The following is a 19,465-nucleotide window of genomic DNA, read 5'->3' on the forward strand; positions in this document are numbered from 1 at the left end:
CTATATGACCCAACCATGGGGACATGTACTCCTTTGAAAACTAGGCTGTCTGAGTCACAGTGTGTGCTCTGCTTGTTAAGCAGCTGCCTGTAATGGAGATAGATGGATTACCCATGTAATAGAAACCCTGAAACATCCTGTGACTAGACTGGGAAACAGGAGGGTTGGATTCCAGACTTTTATTTGCCCCCAACCTGTATTTTAGCCCTGGGAGACTCAATTCCTTTGACTTAATAGCTTGGTGCATTGGTTTCCTCATCTATAAAGTGAAATGATTGGAGTAGTAGTTCTTTGGGAGTTCTTCTAGTTACAGTAAATTCCTTGATATTTGAGACTCCATTGGCACCTCCTCTTCACTTAAATTATATGAATTGGCAAATTAATAGTAGCTTTAGTAGAAATGTCTGTCTTCGTGGCATAGGGTAGAATCTTGACATAATTAACTGAAGAAAATGTTGGAGTAATATAAACCAAAACATTTATTTTGAAATATGGAACCTTATTCTTAATTAATTCATTAATTTTTAATTTGTGAAAGAAAAATTGCTAGGTGATGTTTTGATGGTATAGTAAATGAGGTAGATGCAGCTTTGTTTGAATGGTTTGCATGTTTAGTGCCTGTTTTGACTAAGGTTTTAATGCTTATGTGAAGGAATTTAGAGTTGCCAAGTGAGAGTTTCTTCAATTTTATACATATCTTCAGAGTCAGGAAGAAAGGATAGGGCCCCTGTGGTTGAAAAGAAGAGAACCCACTGGTAAATGGGACAGGATTTGTGGAAATGGGGTTCTAAGAAAACAATGAGAATGAAGCAGATATGTACTAGACACCATTCTAGGTGCACTGATGGATGGAGTACACATCTCTAAGGCTAACTTTGCCTAGTAAGCTCTGGTTTGTTTAAATTTAATAATGCATTTTTATTGTGAAAAATATACATAATATTAAATTTACCATCTAAACCATTTTAAGTATATAGTTCAGTGGTATTAAGTAAATACTTTCATATTGTTGTACAAATCCATCTCCAGAACTCTTTTTCATCCTGTAAAATCAAACTCTGCACCTATTAAACGATAGCTCCCCATACTCCACACCCTCTCATAATCACCATCCTTTTTTTTTTTTAAGAGTTATTTATGTATAAATAAGAGTTATTTATGTATTTATGTATTTGAAGAGTTACAGAGAGGCAGAGGCAGAGAGAGATCCAAAGAAAGAGAGAGAGGTCTTATTCTCATTGGTTCACTCCCACAAATGGCTGCAATGGCCGAAGCTGGGCTGATCTGAAGCCAGAAGTCTGGAGATTCTTCCAGGCCCCTCATGTGGGTGCAAGGGCCCAAGGACTTGAGCCATCTTCTGTTGCTTTCCTAAACACATTAGCAGGGAGCTGGATCAGAAGTAGAGCTGCCAGAACTCAAAACACTGTCCATATGGGAGTTCAGCACTGCAGGCAATGGCTTAACCTACTGCTCTACAACATCTGGCCCCAGTAGTCTAATTCTTAACAATTTGACAGATTTAAACAGTTTGGCAAAACACTACATTTGCAGGAAAACTGATATACATAGACATTTTTTCTATTTTTTTTAATTTTCTTACTCCTTTATTTATTTGACAGAGTTAGACAGTGAGAGAGAGACAGAAAGAAAGGTCTTCCTTCTGTTGGTTCACCCCCCTAATGGCTGCTATGGCTGGCGCTAAGCCGATCCGAAGCCAGGAGCCAGGTGCTTCCTCCTGGTCTCCCATGCGGGTGCAGGTGCCCAAGCACTTGGGCCATCCTCCACTGCCTTCCCGGGCCACAGCAGAGAGCTGGACTGGAAGAGGAGCAGCCGGGACAAGAACCCTGCCCCCATATGGGGTGCCGGTGCTGCAGGCAGAGGATTAGCCAAGTGAGCCACAGTGCCAGCCCCATGTTTTTTATTTTCTTTGAAAAGTTTAGCTCCCACATATAACAGAGAACATGCAGTATAAGTCTTTCTGTGTCCAACTTATTTCACTCAACCTGATGTCCTCCAGTTGCAATTGTTTTGATGCAAATGATAGAATTTCATTTTTATGGCTGAATAATATTCCATTATAGATATGCCACATTTAAAAATATTTATTTATTTGAAAGGCAGAGTTATAGAGAGGAAGAGGCAGAGAGAGAGAAAGAGAGAGAGAGTCTTCCATCCACTGGTTCACTCCTGAAATGGCTGCAGTGGCTGGAGCTGGGCTGATCTGCAGCCAGGAGCCAGGAACTTCTTCCAGGTCCCCTACGTGGGTGCAGGGGCCCAAGGACTTGGGCTGTCCTCTACTGCTTTCCCAGAAGCATCAGCAGGGAGTTGGATCAGAAGTGGAGCCACCGGGACTTGAAGTGGCACCCATATAGGATGCCAGCACCACAGGTAATGGCTTTATCTGATACACCACAGCACTGGCCCCCACATTTTCTTCATCTGATGATGCACATCTAGATTGATTCAATATTTTGTCTGTTGTGAACAGTGCTGCTATAAACATGGTGGTGCAGATATCTAATGAGTTGCATTCATGTTTTTTGGGTTTGTACCCAGTAGTGAGATGTTGGATCATTAGGGAAGTCTATTTCTAGTTTTAAAGAAATCTCCATGCTCTTTTCCACAGTGGCTGCCCTAAGTTACCTTCCCACCAACAGTGTATGAGTTCCCCTTTCTGCACACTCTGGCCAATATTTACTACTTTATAGACAGAAGGGATTGTATCAAATTCAGAAGCTTCTGCACATCAAAGGAAATATTCAGGAGATTGAAGAGATATCCAACAGAATGGGAAAATAATAGCTACCTATCCTATAAAGGCTTAATATCCAAAACATACCAGCAACTCAAAAACTCAACAACAAAACTCACAGCCAATCTAGTTAAGAAATGGGTAAAAGACCTCAATAGACAGTTCTCAAAAGAAGACGTACAAATGGTTAACAAATACATGAAAAAAATGCTCAGTATCCTCATCCGTCAGGGAAATGCAAATGAAAACCACAGTGAGATATCATCTCCTCACTGTTAGAATGCCTGTTGTCCAAAAGACTTACAGCTTTTTTGTCCATCATTTCATGCATTGCTTTCTTCTTTTGTGTTTATTTTTTACCATGAAATGTTTTTAGTTCCCTTCTCATTTCCTTTTGTGTATGTGTGTATATTGTCTAGGTAGTTTCTTTATGGCTAACATGGAGATTACATTTAACTTCCTAATATTAAGGCATTCTAATTTGAATTTATACCACCTTAACTGCAATAACATGTAGTGACTCTGTTCCTTCACAGGTCTGTGCCCACTTCCCCTTTCACTTAGCTGATGTCACATATTTAAATCTTTATAAATTGTATTACCCAAGACATAAACTAATAGTAAAATTTTTGTTTATTAATTCCAAATTGTATGCAAAGTAAGATGTGAAGTTACAAATAAAAATTACAGTAATACTAGCTTTTAACTTAACAACAGTTGTTTAGAAATATATTAGTCTCTTAAACCATATAGAATACCAGAAGTGGAATTATAAACCAAACCTTCAATAATACTAGTTTGATAATTATTCACATATTTGTCTCCACTGGTATCTTTATTTCCTTAGATGATTTCAAGTTATTGTCTAATGTCCTTTAACTTCGACCTACAGGATCTTGTTAGCATTGCTTGCAGAACAGGTCTATTGGTAACAAATGAACCCAAATTTTCTTTTTCCAGGCATGTCTTACTTTCTCCCCTCACTTTGGAAGAATAGTTTTGCCGGATATAGGATTCTTTTTAAATGAGAGGCAGAGAGAGAGAGTGTATGCACGTGTGTGTGAGAGAGAGAGCAAGTGAGCAAGCCAGGAATTGGAAACTCAATCCAGATCTCCCATATGGATGACAAAATCCCAATCACTTGAGCTGTCACCTGCTCTCTTCCAAGATTCGCATCATCGTCTGTCGTAGCAGTTCACTAGGCTAATCCTCCACCTTTGGTGCTGACACCCCGGTTCTAGTCCCGGTTGAGGCGCCGGATTCTGTCCCAGTTGCTCCTCTTCCAGTCCAGCTCTCTGCTATGGCCCAGGAAGTCAGTGGAGGATGGCCCAAGTGTTTGGGCCCTGCACCCGCATGGGAGACCAGGAGGAAGCACCTGGCTCCTGGCTTCAGATCCGTGCAGTGCGCTGGCATTAGCAGCCATTAGGGGAGTGAACCAGCGGAAGAAAGACCTTTCTCTCTCTCTCTCTCTCACTGTCTAACTCTGCCTGTCCAAAAAAAAAAAAAAAAAAAAAAAAGATTTGCATCAACAGGAAGGTAGAGTTAGGAGCCTGAGCTGGTTATCAGATCCAGATACTTTGGTATGGTATGCAGGCATCTTAACCAGCATCTTACCTATTAGGCTAAATGACCACCCTCAGATACAGGGCTCTTTATTGACAGTATCTCCCCACCCCTCTTCAGTACTTTGAGCTTATTAGCCCACTACCTTCTGGCTTCTAAAAGTTTCTGATGCGAAATTAATGATTTTATTAAGAATCCCTTGTACCTGATGAGTAGCTTCTCTCTTTGGTTTGATAGTTTGATTATAATGTGTCTTGGATTGGGTCTCTGAGTTCATCCTACTTGGAGTTTGTTGAACTTCTTAGATGTTTATATTCATGTTTCACCAGACTAGGCAAATTTTAACCATATTTCTTTGGATAATCTACCCTTTTTTTCTCTTCTCCTTCTGAAATTTGTAACACATATATTGGTTTACCCAGTAGTGTCCCACAGATCCCTTAGGCTCTGTCCTCATTTTTAAAATCTTTTTTCTTTGTGTTGGTCCTCAGACTCAATAATTTCAGTTATTCTATCTTCAAGGTGTTTGTTCTTCAGCCTGCTTAAAGCTACCTTTCAATCCCTCCAGTGAATTTTTCACTTTTGTTATTGTACTTTTCAGCTCTAAAATTTGTTATATTTTCTTTCAGTTTTCTTTTTCTTTATTGATCTATTTTATTTATAAAATATTTTTCTTGACTTTCTCTATGCCTTCTTTTATTTCTCTGAGAATCTATAAGACATTTGTTTTTAAGTGTTTCTATAACAAGTCTACCTTCTGATCTTTCTAAGGGACAGCTTTTGTTACCTTTTTTCCACTTTGAGTGGGCCTTACATTGCTATTTGTTTGTATGCCTCTGATTTTTGTTGTTGAAAACTAAGTTTTGAATCTAATAATGTCATAACTGTGGAAATAAGATTCTCTGTTTTACTCAGGATTTGCTGATATTTGTTGTTTTCATTCTTATAGGCTGGGTGTGCTGGGGATTAGCCTGAAATCTAAATTTAATTTCTTTAGAACTTTTAAAAGCCTGTACCTTTCATTGGATGTGTGAGATGGCTTTCTAAATTGTCCTGTATATATGGTTGCTTTGAGTGTTCTAGATCTTAAGAACTTGATTTTCCAAAGGGGAAAAGTAAAAAATGAAGGAGTAAGTTTAAAAAAAAAAAAAAAAGAAAGGAAGAAAAAGGTAATTGCTATTTAAATCTGAGGAATTAGCTTCAGACAGAGAGAGAGGGGTTTGTTGAGGGGGTGTTTGCAACAATGACTGCCAGCCTATGTGATTTTATCCCTAAAATCTGAAGAGTAATTATTGATCAGAACATAGATCCCCTGTTTTTGGAAGATAAGCTCCTTATTGTTCTACAAGCCTTGTGCAAACTACTCCTTGGAGCAAGAAAGCATTTGCCTGCCTTGGAACTCATACTGCTCTAAATTAAAATGGACTAAAATTAATGCAGATTACAACCTTTGAAGCCTTCAGGCAGTCTCTAGAGTTCCAAAATAAGTTACATTAGAAACATTCTGCCAGGAGAGTTGTTGTCTAGGTGAGGAGACAGATGGCTGGTGCTTCCTGTTCAGCCATCTTTACGGAATCCTCTTTTGTTTGCTTTCATGTTTTAAATATTGGGATAATATTTGGAAAAAAAATAGTGGTTCATTGATTCAAAGATTTAGAAAACAACTGCTTTGGAAAAAGTCAGTTATATTCATTCTGTACTCCCTTATCTCTTGTGTCTTAGCAGTTGTTACAGACAGAATAATAGACTTCCGAAGATATCAGGTCCTAATAACTAGAACCTACAAACATTATCTTGTAAGGAAGGGGTGGAGGTCTTTGTGTGTGTGATTACATTAAGGATCAGGGTTGGGGGTGGGGTAGGGTGGTTGTCTTGGGCCGTTGGGATAGGTACTGTTTGTAATAACTAAAGAGAAGGAGCCTTAGGGAGATTTGAAAGAATATGATAGGAAAACAAAGGACAAAGAGGCAGTGATTGGAGTGATGTAACTAGAAACCAGGAAATGTTGTAGCTGCCAGAAGCTGGAAGAGGTGAAAATGGGATTCTCCCAAGAGCCTCCAGAGGTACCCAGCTGACACATTGATTTTGGTACATTTTTATGCTCGTTTCAGATTTCTGGCCTCTGTAACTGTGAGAGAATATAGGTAAAGTCACTTGTGTTTTCCTCGTTATCAGCATCCCTTTTTTTTTTAGTATTAACTTTTTCAGAGACTAATTAAATGTCCTCAATAGGATAACCATGTTTCAGTTATGTATTGTTGCATACCAGGCCATGCCTCAATTTAGTGCCTCAATTTAGTACCAGTGATTTATTGTTTCCCACAATTCTGTGGTTTGGCTCTGGGATCAACTGGGAGGTGGTTCTTCACCATCTGGGGTTACCTGGGATTGCTCAGATGGCTACATTCATCTGAAACCTCACCTGGGGCTGAAATGGCTAACATGGCTTTACAGTCACATTGTCCAAACTGCAAGTTAGGGCATAAATGACTGCAGGTCTCTTCAGCCGGAGGAGTCAGGGCTTGAAGAGGGTGAATAAAGAAGCTGCCATGCTTCTTAAAGCCTAAGCCAGAACTAGCACAGCATACTTCCGCCATCTGTTATCAAAGCAAGTCAAAAGGCATTCTAGAGTCAAGGAGAATAGACCCACCTCTTGAGAGAAGAGTTATCTGTACCTAAGAGAAGATAGTAGTTTGCTGGTCATCTTTAGAAAAAGTCTATTACAAACTGTTACGAAAATGATTATTGGAAGATTGTATCACATTTAGTAAGGATAACTACTATTTTGCTAAACTTTAATTATGTGCATATGACTTTTGCTTAATTGCGTGTGTGTGTATGTGACATTTATCTAGGTGTACTGGCTTGTAATGTAAAGTGTGATTTTAATTGCAGGTTGTGGTTTAAACATGTTGAGAAATACTGTAGCATAAGATAATGATTATGAGTGATGCAGTTGGGCTGTTCAAGTTTGAATTTCACCTCAGACTCTTCCCAGATGCGTGGCCTGGGTACATTACTGAGCTTTTCAAGCTTCATTTTCTTTCTGTAGAAAATGAGGTTGGGGGCTAGTGTTGTGTGGTAGGTAGAGACGCTACCTGTAATGCCAGCATCCCATATGGGTGCCTGTTTGAATCCCAGCTGCTCCACTTCTGATCCAATTCCTTGCTAATACTCCTGGGAAAGCAGCAGCAGATGGGCTATGTGTTTGGGCCCCTACCACCAACGTAGGAGACCTGGATGAAGCTCCTGGATCCTAGCTTCAGCCTGGCCCACACCTGGATGTTGCGGCCATCTGAGGAGTCCACCACTGGATGGAAGATCTCTCTCTCTCTCTCTCTCTCTCTCTCTCTAACCCTGACTTTCAAATAAATAAATCTTTAAAAGAGGAAAAAAAAAAGAAAATGATTATTGGATGAAACGATTTTAGAGATGATAGGTTACAACAAGAAACGTTTTCTAAGAAATCATTCCTTTCACTTCTTGGCCTTTTGGCTAAGATCAAGTGTAGAAATTATTCCTGATGAAAGAGAATTCATTTAAGCTGCCCGAAAGGAACCTTGTACACATGGGTTCAAGCAATACATGACTCACCAACTGGCTGTGAAATGAGTGGAAATCTGTTTCCAGTCCCACCCTTCCCATGGTGAATGGCTGTGCACTTCCAGAACTAAAACTTTTCACTTTCCTCCCTGGATATAGTACTGTGATAGCCAGTTTAGTAATTGGGAATTCTCTATTTCAAAAGCAGCCCCTGAAAGGGAAGGATTTAGAAAAGCATTCAACAAGTCCAAGAATCTCCCAACTATTTCCAGAGGATCAGAAAGGGAAAATGGGAGCGTTGAAGGAGGCCTTAACCGAGTCAGTGCAGTCAAAACAGAGACCCTGGTGTCTTTAACTTCCTCCATGGCTTTCCTGAAGGTTACTAAGGGGACTCCTGGTAGATCATCACTGATTACAGTACTTGTTGGGCGTGAGCTTCTGACTATGGGACCTCTGACATTTCCTCTGGAATCACTCATTCTTTGGTTCAGTATTGTTCTAGGGTGACATCCTGATGTCAGCCCAGTCAGAGGTGGGGAGAAGATTCCAAGAACAGGGTCAGAGATGGCCTTTCTGGTGGGGTTCCAGACCCAAATTTCTTTTTATTAGTTGTTTCTATTTTATTAGTTTGCATTTGATCAGATCCTTTGAAACATGTGTGTGCTTTATCTTCCCTGTAGTTTTGTTTCCATTTGGGGGGTATTGTTTTTCTGAAGATGAGCTTGCTGTGTTGTCACAGTCACTGTGGCAAGGAGACAGATCCTTCACTCATTTCTCTCCTCTGGGGAGGTTTTATAGACCAGAATGTAGGCAGTAGCTTGATTTTAATAGTTTGTAGGATTCCCATTTGAAATACCAATTGAACCTCCAAGCTTTTGCCTTTAATATTCATTTCTATGTAATGACCACATGTATGGTGTTTCTTTGCTCCATGGCCTGAAAATAAGTCCTTTTTTTGAAAGATTGGGCCCAATTTTATGCCTTTGCAGCTGTTTACTATGCAGTTCCTTACTCCTGCACGTTTTGCCTGCCTTTGCTAGCTTTCTCTTTTTATGCCTTTGTACAATGACCTGCTGATCCCTATTCCTGAAATGATTGAGAATGATACAGAATGTGTCGTAGGAATTGGGCAATGCAGATACCTTCTTTCTCCTTTATCATGTCCTACCAAATGCTTTTTTCCCCTTTTAATTGCATGATTGTTTTCATCAGGATGTTTTTGTTAAGCTCCAAAGCATGCACTCTGTCATTTTAACTTTTCATATGTAAGTCAAATCTTAAGGCCAGAGTTCCTAAGGCAAATTGAAGTTTGCTTCAAGTAAAGAGTTCTTCAGGCTTTTTCATGGTAGTCTAGATTCAAAGCCTACAAAAATGGCCAAAGAACTAGACCCTCTACATTACCAAGATTAGATGTGGATGTGCAGACGAAGGGAAACTGAACATAGCTAGTGGAGCAAGTGTTCTGGGTTGGTACCCAGAAGCACCTATGGACAGACATGGAGTCAAACATAGGATAGGCAATGGTTTTTTAATTTTTCTTTGCAGTATTTTTTATTTTCCCTCAACACACAGTTGTGCTAGGATGATTTTTGTAAAGCTTTTCAAGTAAAACAGAATGATGCCCAGCAGGCATTTTCATTAATTCAGTGAATTTCTGCTGCCTGATTTCTTTGTTCCAGGCTCTCACTGGGTTGTGAGAATCTAGCACTGGCATAGGGAAGACAGAGGAGTGCTGGGATGGTGGAACTCATAGCTAATCTTGCTCCTGGAACCTTGTACTTTTCTGTTTGTCTTCAGGTGCCTGTCAGGGAGGGGCAAAAATGGCTTCCAATTATACTTGTAGGTTCTTTGGCTGGGCTATGGGTTAAACAGATTAACAGGAGAAAAACTTTTAATTATGTACACATGTATGGGAGACCCATAGAATATGAGACACAAATAAGGGACAGATTGGGGTGGGTATTTGGCCTAGCAATTAAGATGCCTTGAGTTTCATTGCTTACTCCGCTCCTGGCTCCATCATCTTCCTGCTAATGCAGACCATAGGAGGCAATAATCATTGGAGAACCAGTTTGAGTTCCAGGCTTCTGACTTAAGCCTGACCCATCCCTGGCTGTTACAAGCATTTGAAAAGTGAACCAGTAGATGGAAGTTCTTTCTGCCTCTCAAGTAAATAATGATTTAAAAAAAAAAAAAAAGACTACATGATTACAGTTTTTGTTTTTTTTTTTTTTTCTTTAAAGAGTTTATTTATTTGAGAGACAGAGTTACAAAGAGAGGGAGAGACAGAGAGAAAGGTCCTCCATCACTAGTTTACTTGTGAAATGTCCCCAATGGGCAGAACTGGGCTGATCAGGAGCCAGGAGCTTCTTCTGGGTCTCCCACACAGGTGCATGGGCCAAGCACTTGAGCCATCCTCTTCCTCTTTCCCAGGCCATAGAAGAAAGTTGGATCGGAAGTGGAGCAGCCCAGACACGAACTGGCACCCATATGGGATGCTGGTGCTGCAGGCAGAGGCTTAACTCACTATGCCACAAAGCCAGCCCCAAAGATTGAAGTTTATATAGCATTCAGATCTATAGATAGGAACAGGGCTTAGGGCTTCTGTGGAAGTCAGAGGCATGTTATGGGAGGGTGAGAAGAAAATATGTATGAACTATAAAGATGGACTTATTACGAAGATCAGTCTCAGTAAAAGTTGTCTCCTACTACAAGTAATTTTGCTAATGTTGATTTCCTTTGTACTTATAGAAACAAATTGCTTTTATTGGAGGACAGCTTTTCAGGGCTACACCTTTGTCTGCAGTTTCTCAAAATAATCAGCTCAAAATATTTCCTAGATGTATATTTTGGCATAACTGGTCTCCTATAATCTTACTTTGGGGTGGTGTGTTCTGAGCTCCACCATGCCTCTCATCTGGTGTGTGTACCCTTTATTGGATAGGATGGGGAATAACACCTTTTGTGTGGTCTTTCAGTTCCCAGTTTAAAGTTCTTCATTCTCATCCTTTTATCCTGACTCGTTTGGTTTCATCTGTGTCTGTCTGGTTTTGTTTCTGTTAACAATTTTTGATGAGCTTTGACTTCCTAGGAGCTTGGAGTTACAGAAGTGCAGTTTTTCCTTTTTTGTTATCACTTCTATTGTTTTCATAAAGTTTCTAGGCTGGGCTTTTGTTTTTTTGGGTGGGGGTGGGGGGAAAGAGAGAGAAACGAACAAGAACAAACAAATTGAACATTCCTGTCTGCTAGTTCACTCTCCGAATGTCTGCAGTGGCTGGGACTAGGTCAGGCTGAAGCTGAGAACTAGAAACTTAATCTGGGTCTCCTACGTGAATGACAGGACAATTACTTAGGCCATCAGCACTGCCTCCCAGGGTTTATTTACATTAGCAGAAAGCTGGAGTCAGGAATCAGAGGTGGGTATTGAATCTAGACACTCTGATATGGGACACTGGCTTCTTAACCAGTAGACCAAATGCCTACCCGATCTGGTCTAGCTTTGACCACGAACATAAACAGATTTGAAACTCCCATCATTGGAGAATTTGCCCCCAGGGCTTGTTATATTGGTAAAACTATGTATAAACCAGTGACACAAGCTTTATTTGTGTTTAAGAAAATGCCAGCCCCTGGTGGGATACTCAGCTTATTGACCCAAATAATGATTCTGAATGCCAGAGATTAGCTAATGATATGCTTTATGAAATTATTATTACCATCTTGAGTATAATTTCTTTTCTCCTTGCCTTTTTTTTTTTTTAAGATTTAGTTATTTATTTGAAAGGCAGAGTTACAGACAGAGAGGGAGAGATAGAGAGAGAGAGAGATCTTCTATCCACTGGTTCACTACCCAGATGGCCTCAATGACTGGAGCTGGGCCGGTCTGAAGCCAGGAACCAGAAGATTCTTCCAGGTCTCCCATGGGGGTAAAAGGGCCCAAGTACTTGGGCCATCTTCTGCTGTTTTCCCAGACACATTAGCAGGGAGTTAAATCAGAAGGGAAGCCAGGACTTGAACCAACATCCATATAGGATGCCAGCACTGCAGGTGTTGGCTTAACCCACTATGCACAGTGCCGGCCCCTCCTTGTCTGTCTTAAGGACTCTGTCCTTTTGGCGTTCTTCACTTATTCACCATCTGTTTATTGAACACCAGCTGTGGATTAGATATCATACTTAGTATGGGAGATAGAGATAGCTCTAGGCTGTACCCATGCAGAATGTGTAATCTGCTGGGAGGAGTAAGCAAGTGAACAGGAAACTTCACGTGTGACAGGATGGGCATCTAACCTAGCAATATCAGGCCAGGAATGGGCATGGCAGGATCCCAAGTTTTCAAAATAGGTTAAAAATTATATGTGTTTGTTAATTTGCATTTTTCCTGTGTGCTGCTTTTAAGTCTTGGATTCAATAGAATTGAATAGCGTACATATAGCAGGTTAGGATCCAAGTTTAGTTTTGTCTGTAGATAATTGGTTATCTGTAGATACTGGTTACCTGTAGTCTACAGTATCAGCTCTTTCACAGATCAAATTTGTGTATGACTTTTCTTGTGCTGTCCATTCTAGTCTACTGGCTTACTTTTACCCACAGTGTCCTAATTACTGAAGTTTTATGATATTTCTAGCTATTTCAGTCTTCTAATCTTGTTCCTCAAGATTATCTCTGATAATCTTACTCTTTAAAAAAAAAAAAACAGATTTACTTTATTTATTTGAAAGAGTTACAGAGAGAAGTAGAGACAGAGAGAGAGGTCTTCCATCCACTGATTCACTCCCCAGATAGCCGCAATGGCCAGAGCTGCACCGATCCGAAGCCAGGGGCCAGGAGCTTCCTCCGGGTCTCCCACGTGGGTGCAGGGGCCCAAGGACTTGGGCCATCTTAGACTGCTATCTCAGGCCACAGCAGAGAGCTGGATCAGAAGGGGAGCAGCCGGGACTAGAACCGGTGACCATATGGGATGCCGGCACTTCAGGCCAGGTCTTTAACACACTGCGCCACAGCACCGGCCCCGATAATCTTACTCTTGACTATTGATGTATCTGCATACATTTAAGCATCTACTGAGGACACATGTATACACACACATACATGCATACTATTTTTATTGGAATTATACTTTATAATCAATTTTGGGAGAATTTCTTCTTTCTAATATTGAGTCTTCTAATCCATGAGCATGGCACATCTCTCCTGTTTAAGTCATATCTCTTCTTACAGTGTCTCTCTTAAAAATGATAGGTGATGGTGTTGTGGTACATCAGGTTAAGCTATCGCTTTCAACATTGGCATCCAATATCAGCGCTTTCAGATATGAGTCCACTTCAGATCCAGCTGCCTGTTAATGAGCCTGGGAAAAGCATCAGAAGTTGGCCCAAGTACTAAGGTCCCTGCCTCCCAACTGGGAGACCCAAATAGAGTTCTGGGCTTTTGGCTTTAGCCTGAATGAGCCCCAGCCATTGTGGCCATTTGGAGAGTGAACCAGCAGGTGAAAAATCTCTGTCTCTCCACTCTTTCTGTCACTCTGCCTTTCAAATAAATTAAATAATAAATATTTTAAAAATCTATATCAATCTAGAAGAAAGAACCTTGACCTCTGTTTCACATCACTGGATCACAGACCTGAACATAAAAGCCAAAATTATAGAACACATAGACTGTCTTTGTGACTTTGAAGTAACCAGAGGTTTCTTAGGCCTTAGAAAGCAAGAATCATAAAAGGAAAAAAATTGATAACTTATAGGACTTCATAAAAAAGACATTCTTAAAGACGTATAGGCGAGTGTTTGGGGCAACGGTTAAAATGATGCTTAAGACACCCGCATCCATGTTGGAGTGCCTGAGTTCCAGTTCCAGTTCAGTTTCCCAATTCCAGCTTTGTACTAACACACACTCTAAAACGAAGCAGCTCGAATAGCTGATTTCCTGACACCCATGCACGAGACCTGGACTGAGTTCCCCGCTCCTTGCTTTGTCCGGGCCCAGCCCCAGCTCTTAGTGGCATGTCGAGAACAATCCAGTGGATGGGAAATCTATCTCTGTGTGTCCCTCTTTCCCTTGCTCTCTGTCTTTCCAATAAAATAAATAATTTTAAAAAAAGAAAGCGAAAAGAAGCTGGCAAATCACTTAGGAGAAAGTGTATGCATATACAGGTGTTGAGGAAAAAAGCAACTTATTTAAAATAGGCAGTTCTTGAATAGCTACTTCACAAAAGGCTATGCCAAGGAGCAAAGCACATGAAGAATGCTCAGTTGACATTACTTGCCAAGGAGATACAAATCAAGGTCACAGGGAGGTACTACTGCCCACCCACTGACAATGGCTACAGAGAAAAAGGGATGGGGGAGACAACAGCAAATGTTGGAAAGGTTGTAGAGCCACCAGAACTCTCAGTTGTTGTCATTGGGAGTTTTAAAGTGTTTTTAACTACTTTGGAAAACTGTCAATTTCCTAAAATGTTAAATACAGTGCAACTTTATTCTCAGATTTTAATCCAAGAGCAGTGAAGAACTATGTCCGCAAAAAGCTCTGAACAGAATGTTCATAGCAGCTTTATTCATAATAGCCAAAAATGGAAGGCTCCCATGACTGTCAAAAGAATGAATAGGCAAACTTAAATACTCATACATTGGAAAACTGCTCAAAAGAAATACAATTAAAAATTGATACATCAAATAACATGGATAAATCTCATAAGCTTTATGCTGATTGAAAAAACCCAGACCCCAAAAATTATGTAATATATTATTACATTTGTATGAAATACTAGAATAGACAAAACCAAACTGTGGTGATAGAAATTAACTCAGTGGTTGCTTTGGTGGGACAGGAGTTGGCTGGAAAGGGGCACCAGGGAACGTAATGGCGAATTTTCTCAGTCTTGATAGGTTTGTGGATTACATGAATGTAGGCTGTGCATTTGTGGATCAAATGTCATTCCTAAGATCTGAGCATTTCGCTGTATATAAATATACTTCAGGTTTTTTTTTTTTTTTTTTGTACAAAAAATTACATTCTCTGTCTTTATTAATAGGAGCATACATTCAGAGCTTATCCAGGTAGGCAGGTTAGGGAATATTTATGGCTCTCCTTGAAAGTAGTTCTTAAATAGTTATGCTGACAAAATATTTCCTAGTTTCAGATTGAACTTTTTGGTCAGTTGTGTGGTCAGAGGACCTATTTTTAGGACACTGGCAGAGTCCAAGAGTAGTTTCTGGAAAGACGGAAAAGGTACCCCTTACAGTGTTGTCGGGAATTGGATCTCCAGACCCTCACAAGCCAAGTCTGTGCCTCTGATGCCCACACTCCAGACCAGTGGTTGTTAGTCAGGGACCACTTTGTCCCACAGGCTGCTTGGCAGTGTCTGGAGATATTTTGATCGTCGTGACTGAGGAGAAGGTATCATTGGCGCAAGGCTGAGAAATCTTTTTCTAGATATGCCCTTGTCGCTGAAGCTGAGTCTCAATCAGATGTTGACTGTCCTGGTAGTCTGACTCACTTGTGCAAACTTGATGTTTTCACAGATTACATATTTCCTCCCTGATAGACTTGGATATCTGATATTTGTAAACATACATAATGTTAAATTTGAGGTAAAAGTGCATGCTTTAAAGTACTTCCTAAACCTAAATTACATATAACAATTCTGTTGTTAAATTCTTAAGAAATTGTAGGTTTTGTTTAGAACTTTCTTTTGCTAAATATCCAAACAAATGCTTTTGTTATCTCCCTGTAAAACAAAGGCTTTATTATCAGATCAGAGGAAATAAATAATAGAAATGTATCTTTTTTTTTTCTCCCTCTGCAGAATGACAGGAAGACAGTTTTTCTCCCGCTTTCCAGAACTCTATCCTTTTCTTCTCAATCAGTTGGAAACTGTGGCCAATAAAGTGGACAGGTAAGAAAACAGGGTAGGGTGAGTGAAATCACAGGTGTGAGTGACTTCATTAATTAAAATTTTCCTTCTAGGGCAACAGATAATAATCAATTCCTTCCTTGTAATATATAGATAACTTTTTAAAAAATGTGCTTTTTCACAATTGCATCACGTTGGCTATCTTTTGATGGTACTTTTTTACCTGAAAAATTATGCAAAATCTATTTTTATATTTCATGTTTTTAAAAATCCTGTTTTACATTAAATTGTATCAAATTTAATCCTGTCTTCATTGTTATAGGAACTGGCTTCTTAAAAATACATGGTGATTTCTCCTTAAGAATTATTTTCTTGAGGCCGGCACTGTAGCACAGTGGGTTCAGCTACCATCTGCAGTGCCTGTATCTCATATGGGCTCTAATTCAAGTCTCAGCTGCTCTACTTCCAGTCCAGCTCTCTGCTAATATACCTGGGGAAGATGTGGAGGATGGCCTAAGTCCTTAGGCCCCTGCACCCACATGGGAGACCCAGATAAAACTCTTGGCTCCTGGCTCCAATCTGGCCCAGCCTGGGCCATTGCAGCCATTTGGGGAGTGAACCAGTGGATGGAAGATATCTCTCTCTCTCTCTCTCTCTCTCACTCCCCCCAACTCTGCCTTTCAAATAAATAAAATAGATTTTTTTTATTTATTTATTTTTTTTTGACAGGCAGAGTTAGTGAGAGAGAGACAGAAAGGTCTTCCTTCCATTGGTTCACCCCCCAAATGGCTGCTGCGGCTGGTGTGCTGTGCCGATCCAAAGCCAGGAGCCAGGTGCTTCCTCCTGGTCTCCCATGCAGGTGCAAGAACCAAACACTTGGGCCATCCTCCACTGCCTTCCTGGGCAGAGAGCTGGACTGGAATAGGAGCAACTGGGACTGAATCCGGCGCCCCGACCGGAACTAGAACCTGGGGTGCCGGCGCCGCAGGCGGAGGATTAGCCTAGTGAGCCGCGGCACCGGCCTAAAATAAATCTTAAAAAAAAAAAAAAAAAAAGTAATTACTTTCTCCCTCTTTCTTAAATATGTGTGTTTACATATTGAATTTGTTTAATGCAGACCTATCCTTTTTTATTACTAGTCTGTAGTTTGCTATTGTGAAACTGTGCAATTATTATTATTATTTTTTTTTTTTGGACAGGCAGAGTGGACAGTGAGAGAGAGGGACAGAGAGAAAGGTCTTCCTTTTTGCCGTTGGTTCACCCTCCAATGGCCACCACGGCCGGCGTGCTGCGGCCGGCGCACCGCGCTGATCCCAAGGCAGGAGCCAGGTGCTTCTCCTGGTCTCCCATGGGGTGCAAGGCCCAAGGACTTGGGCCATCCTCCACTGCACTCCCGGGCCACAGTAGAGAGCTGGCCTGGAAGAGGGGCAACCGGGACAGAATCCGGCGCCCCAACCGGGACTAGAACCCGGTGTGCCGGCGCCGCAAGGTGAAGGATTAGCCTAGTGAGCCACGGCGCCAGCGAAACTGTGCAATTAGCTAACTAATCTGGTCACCTATGATAAGATATGGTACTGATCTACATTATCAAAAATGGCCTGTGACCTAGGAAACACAAAGCACAGCCACTCAGTGGGCTTCCAGTCTCACTGTTGTCCTTTTAATCATATTCTGTAGCTGATAATGGAAATTTTAGGTGGACATCTTATAGCATGGGCTTTGCAGTCTTCTAATGATTTTTATACTTGTTATGAATGTACAGTATCTATAGTGGGAAAGTAAAATTATCAATGGATTATACTTCAGTTTATTATACATTTTCTCCCACTAGTAGTTTGTGCACACAACTTTTCTGGCCCTAATAACTGGCTGCCTGCTGATGCTGTCTTTAACTACATTTGAAAGCTGGAAAGTTTCCCATTTCAAACTCTGGAACCCATTTGCTGGCACCCCTTTGCTGAAGGAACAACTCTTATCGCAACAGCAAACTCTGCTTCAGCATATGGTGAGCTTTGAGAAGAGGATTTTGCACAAAAGCCCAGTCCGCAGTTTCCAGTCATTCCTCGTGATGCACATTAGGAAGATGTACAGTGAATAAAGGAAAAGGAAGAAAGGAAAATAGGCCTCTTGAAGAGAGTCTCACTTCATGCACAGAATTGTTGAATGAGAAGCAGTATTTGAAGATAGTGGCTCCCTTCTTAAGTTTTTAATCTTTGCTGTTCAATAATTGCTTTTCAGTGATGTGGGAGAACCAGACCGTCATCCCAGCATGTTTCTTTTACTTTTGGTGTTGGAGAGACTCTACCCGTCCCCAATGGATGGCACTTCTTCTGCCCTCAGCCTGGCCCCTTTTATTCCCTTCATTATGAGGTAATGTTGCACTGCGTGGAAACACTAGGGGTGGGCGTGGGGGCTTAATGTGAGTGTTTCTCTTGTTCCGATTTCAGAAATTGCAATCTTTTTTTACTTTGAGAGGGGTTTTATGAGTGCAGGGCCTGGGGCTTACTGCCATTGTTTGCAGCTGGTCTGCAGTGTTTCAGAGGACAGTACTTATATCATGGAGCAGGAACTCATTAGATCCTGCTTAAGTGATGTTTTCCTTGGAGCCCTGCCTGCTAATGGGCATGTGGTGTTGATAGGAGATACCCCCTTTGAAAAATATAGCCTGAGTGTTTGCATTATCCCTGTGTCGAGCCTGGCAGGCATGGAGCAGGCTTGGGGCCTGGGTAGATCCTCTGTCTAGGAGTTTTAGGGGCTATCAGGACTCCTGGCTCTTCACCTGGCGGAACCTGCTAAGGGGTGCCTGGAGAAGCTTGTAGACGGCAGTGCCCTGTGGCGCAAATTACCACTCATCTTCTTTTTCAAGCTTAGTAGTGGGGCCAGGCTTTTCTGCTTCTATAACTGATTTACCACTTGATCTGAAACATTTTTTGAGGTATCAGCCACCTTCTGATCACCTTTTTCTTTTTCTTTTCTTTTTTTTTGGAATATTTATTTTATTTATTTGCAAGTCAGAGTTACACAGAGAGAGGGGAGAGGGAGAGAGGGAGAGAGGGGAGAGAGGGGAGAGAGGGGAGAGAGGGGAGAGAGGGGAGAGAGGGGAGAGAGAGAGAGAGATGTCTTCCCTCAGCTGGTTCACTCCCCAGTTGGCTGCAATGGCTGGAGCTGTGCTGATCCGAAGCCAGGAGCCAGGTGCTTCTTCCAGGTCTCCCACGTGGGTGCAGGGGCCCAAGCACTTGGGTCATCTTAGACTGCTTTCCCAGGCCACAGCAGAGAGCTGGATTGGAAGTGGAACAGCCGGGACTCAAACCAGCACCCATATGGGATGCCAGCGCTTCAGGCCAGGGCGTTAACCCTCTGCGCCTCAGCACCAGCCCCTGATCACATTTTTCATTTTCAATCAAAGACCTCAATAAGTAGGCCTCCAAAAAGTACTAGCATTTTCTTTTTAAACATTTCAAAAGCCTGTCAGATTAGTTAGCTTTTACCTTTCTGCTTACTACTTGACAAAATAACATCTTCGTTTTTATGTATCTGCTGAAAACTTAAATGGACTTGGAGTAGAAGGATAATACCAAACTCAAGACTCTCTGTTATTTATGTGGTATCCTGGGTTGCACTTCCTGGTTTCACACAGCTGACTTATGCATTTTAATGTGAGAAACCATTAAACACGAGATTCTGGCATGTGATTGCTGTGGGCATTTGTTTGCGCCAAGCCCTGGCTGTGGCTGTCTTATCTTTGATCAGAGA

The 19,465-nt window shown here is 41.2% G+C and overlaps 1 protein-coding gene across 1 annotated transcript in view; it reads left to right on the forward strand.

Annotated features, from left to right (window-relative positions):
• THADA (THADA armadillo repeat containing) overlaps positions 1 to 19,465 on the forward strand; it is a 233,154-nt gene that overhangs the window by 149,454 nt on the left and 64,235 nt on the right. The window contains exons 27-28 of the mRNA XM_070069195.2: positions 15,665 to 15,754; positions 17,951 to 18,082. Of these exons, the coding sequence (XP_069925296.2) occupies positions 15,665 to 15,754; positions 17,951 to 18,082 (222 nt within the window). The remainder of the gene's footprint in view (positions 1 to 15,664; positions 15,755 to 17,950; positions 18,083 to 19,465) is intronic.

The sequence above is a fragment of the Oryctolagus cuniculus genome, chromosome 2 (genome assembly GCF_051225735.1).
Source record: "Oryctolagus cuniculus isolate XC-2025 breed Fujian yellow rabbit chromosome 2, ASM5122573v1, whole genome shotgun sequence".
Classification (NCBI taxonomy): domain Eukaryota; kingdom Metazoa; phylum Chordata; class Mammalia; order Lagomorpha; family Leporidae; genus Oryctolagus; species Oryctolagus cuniculus.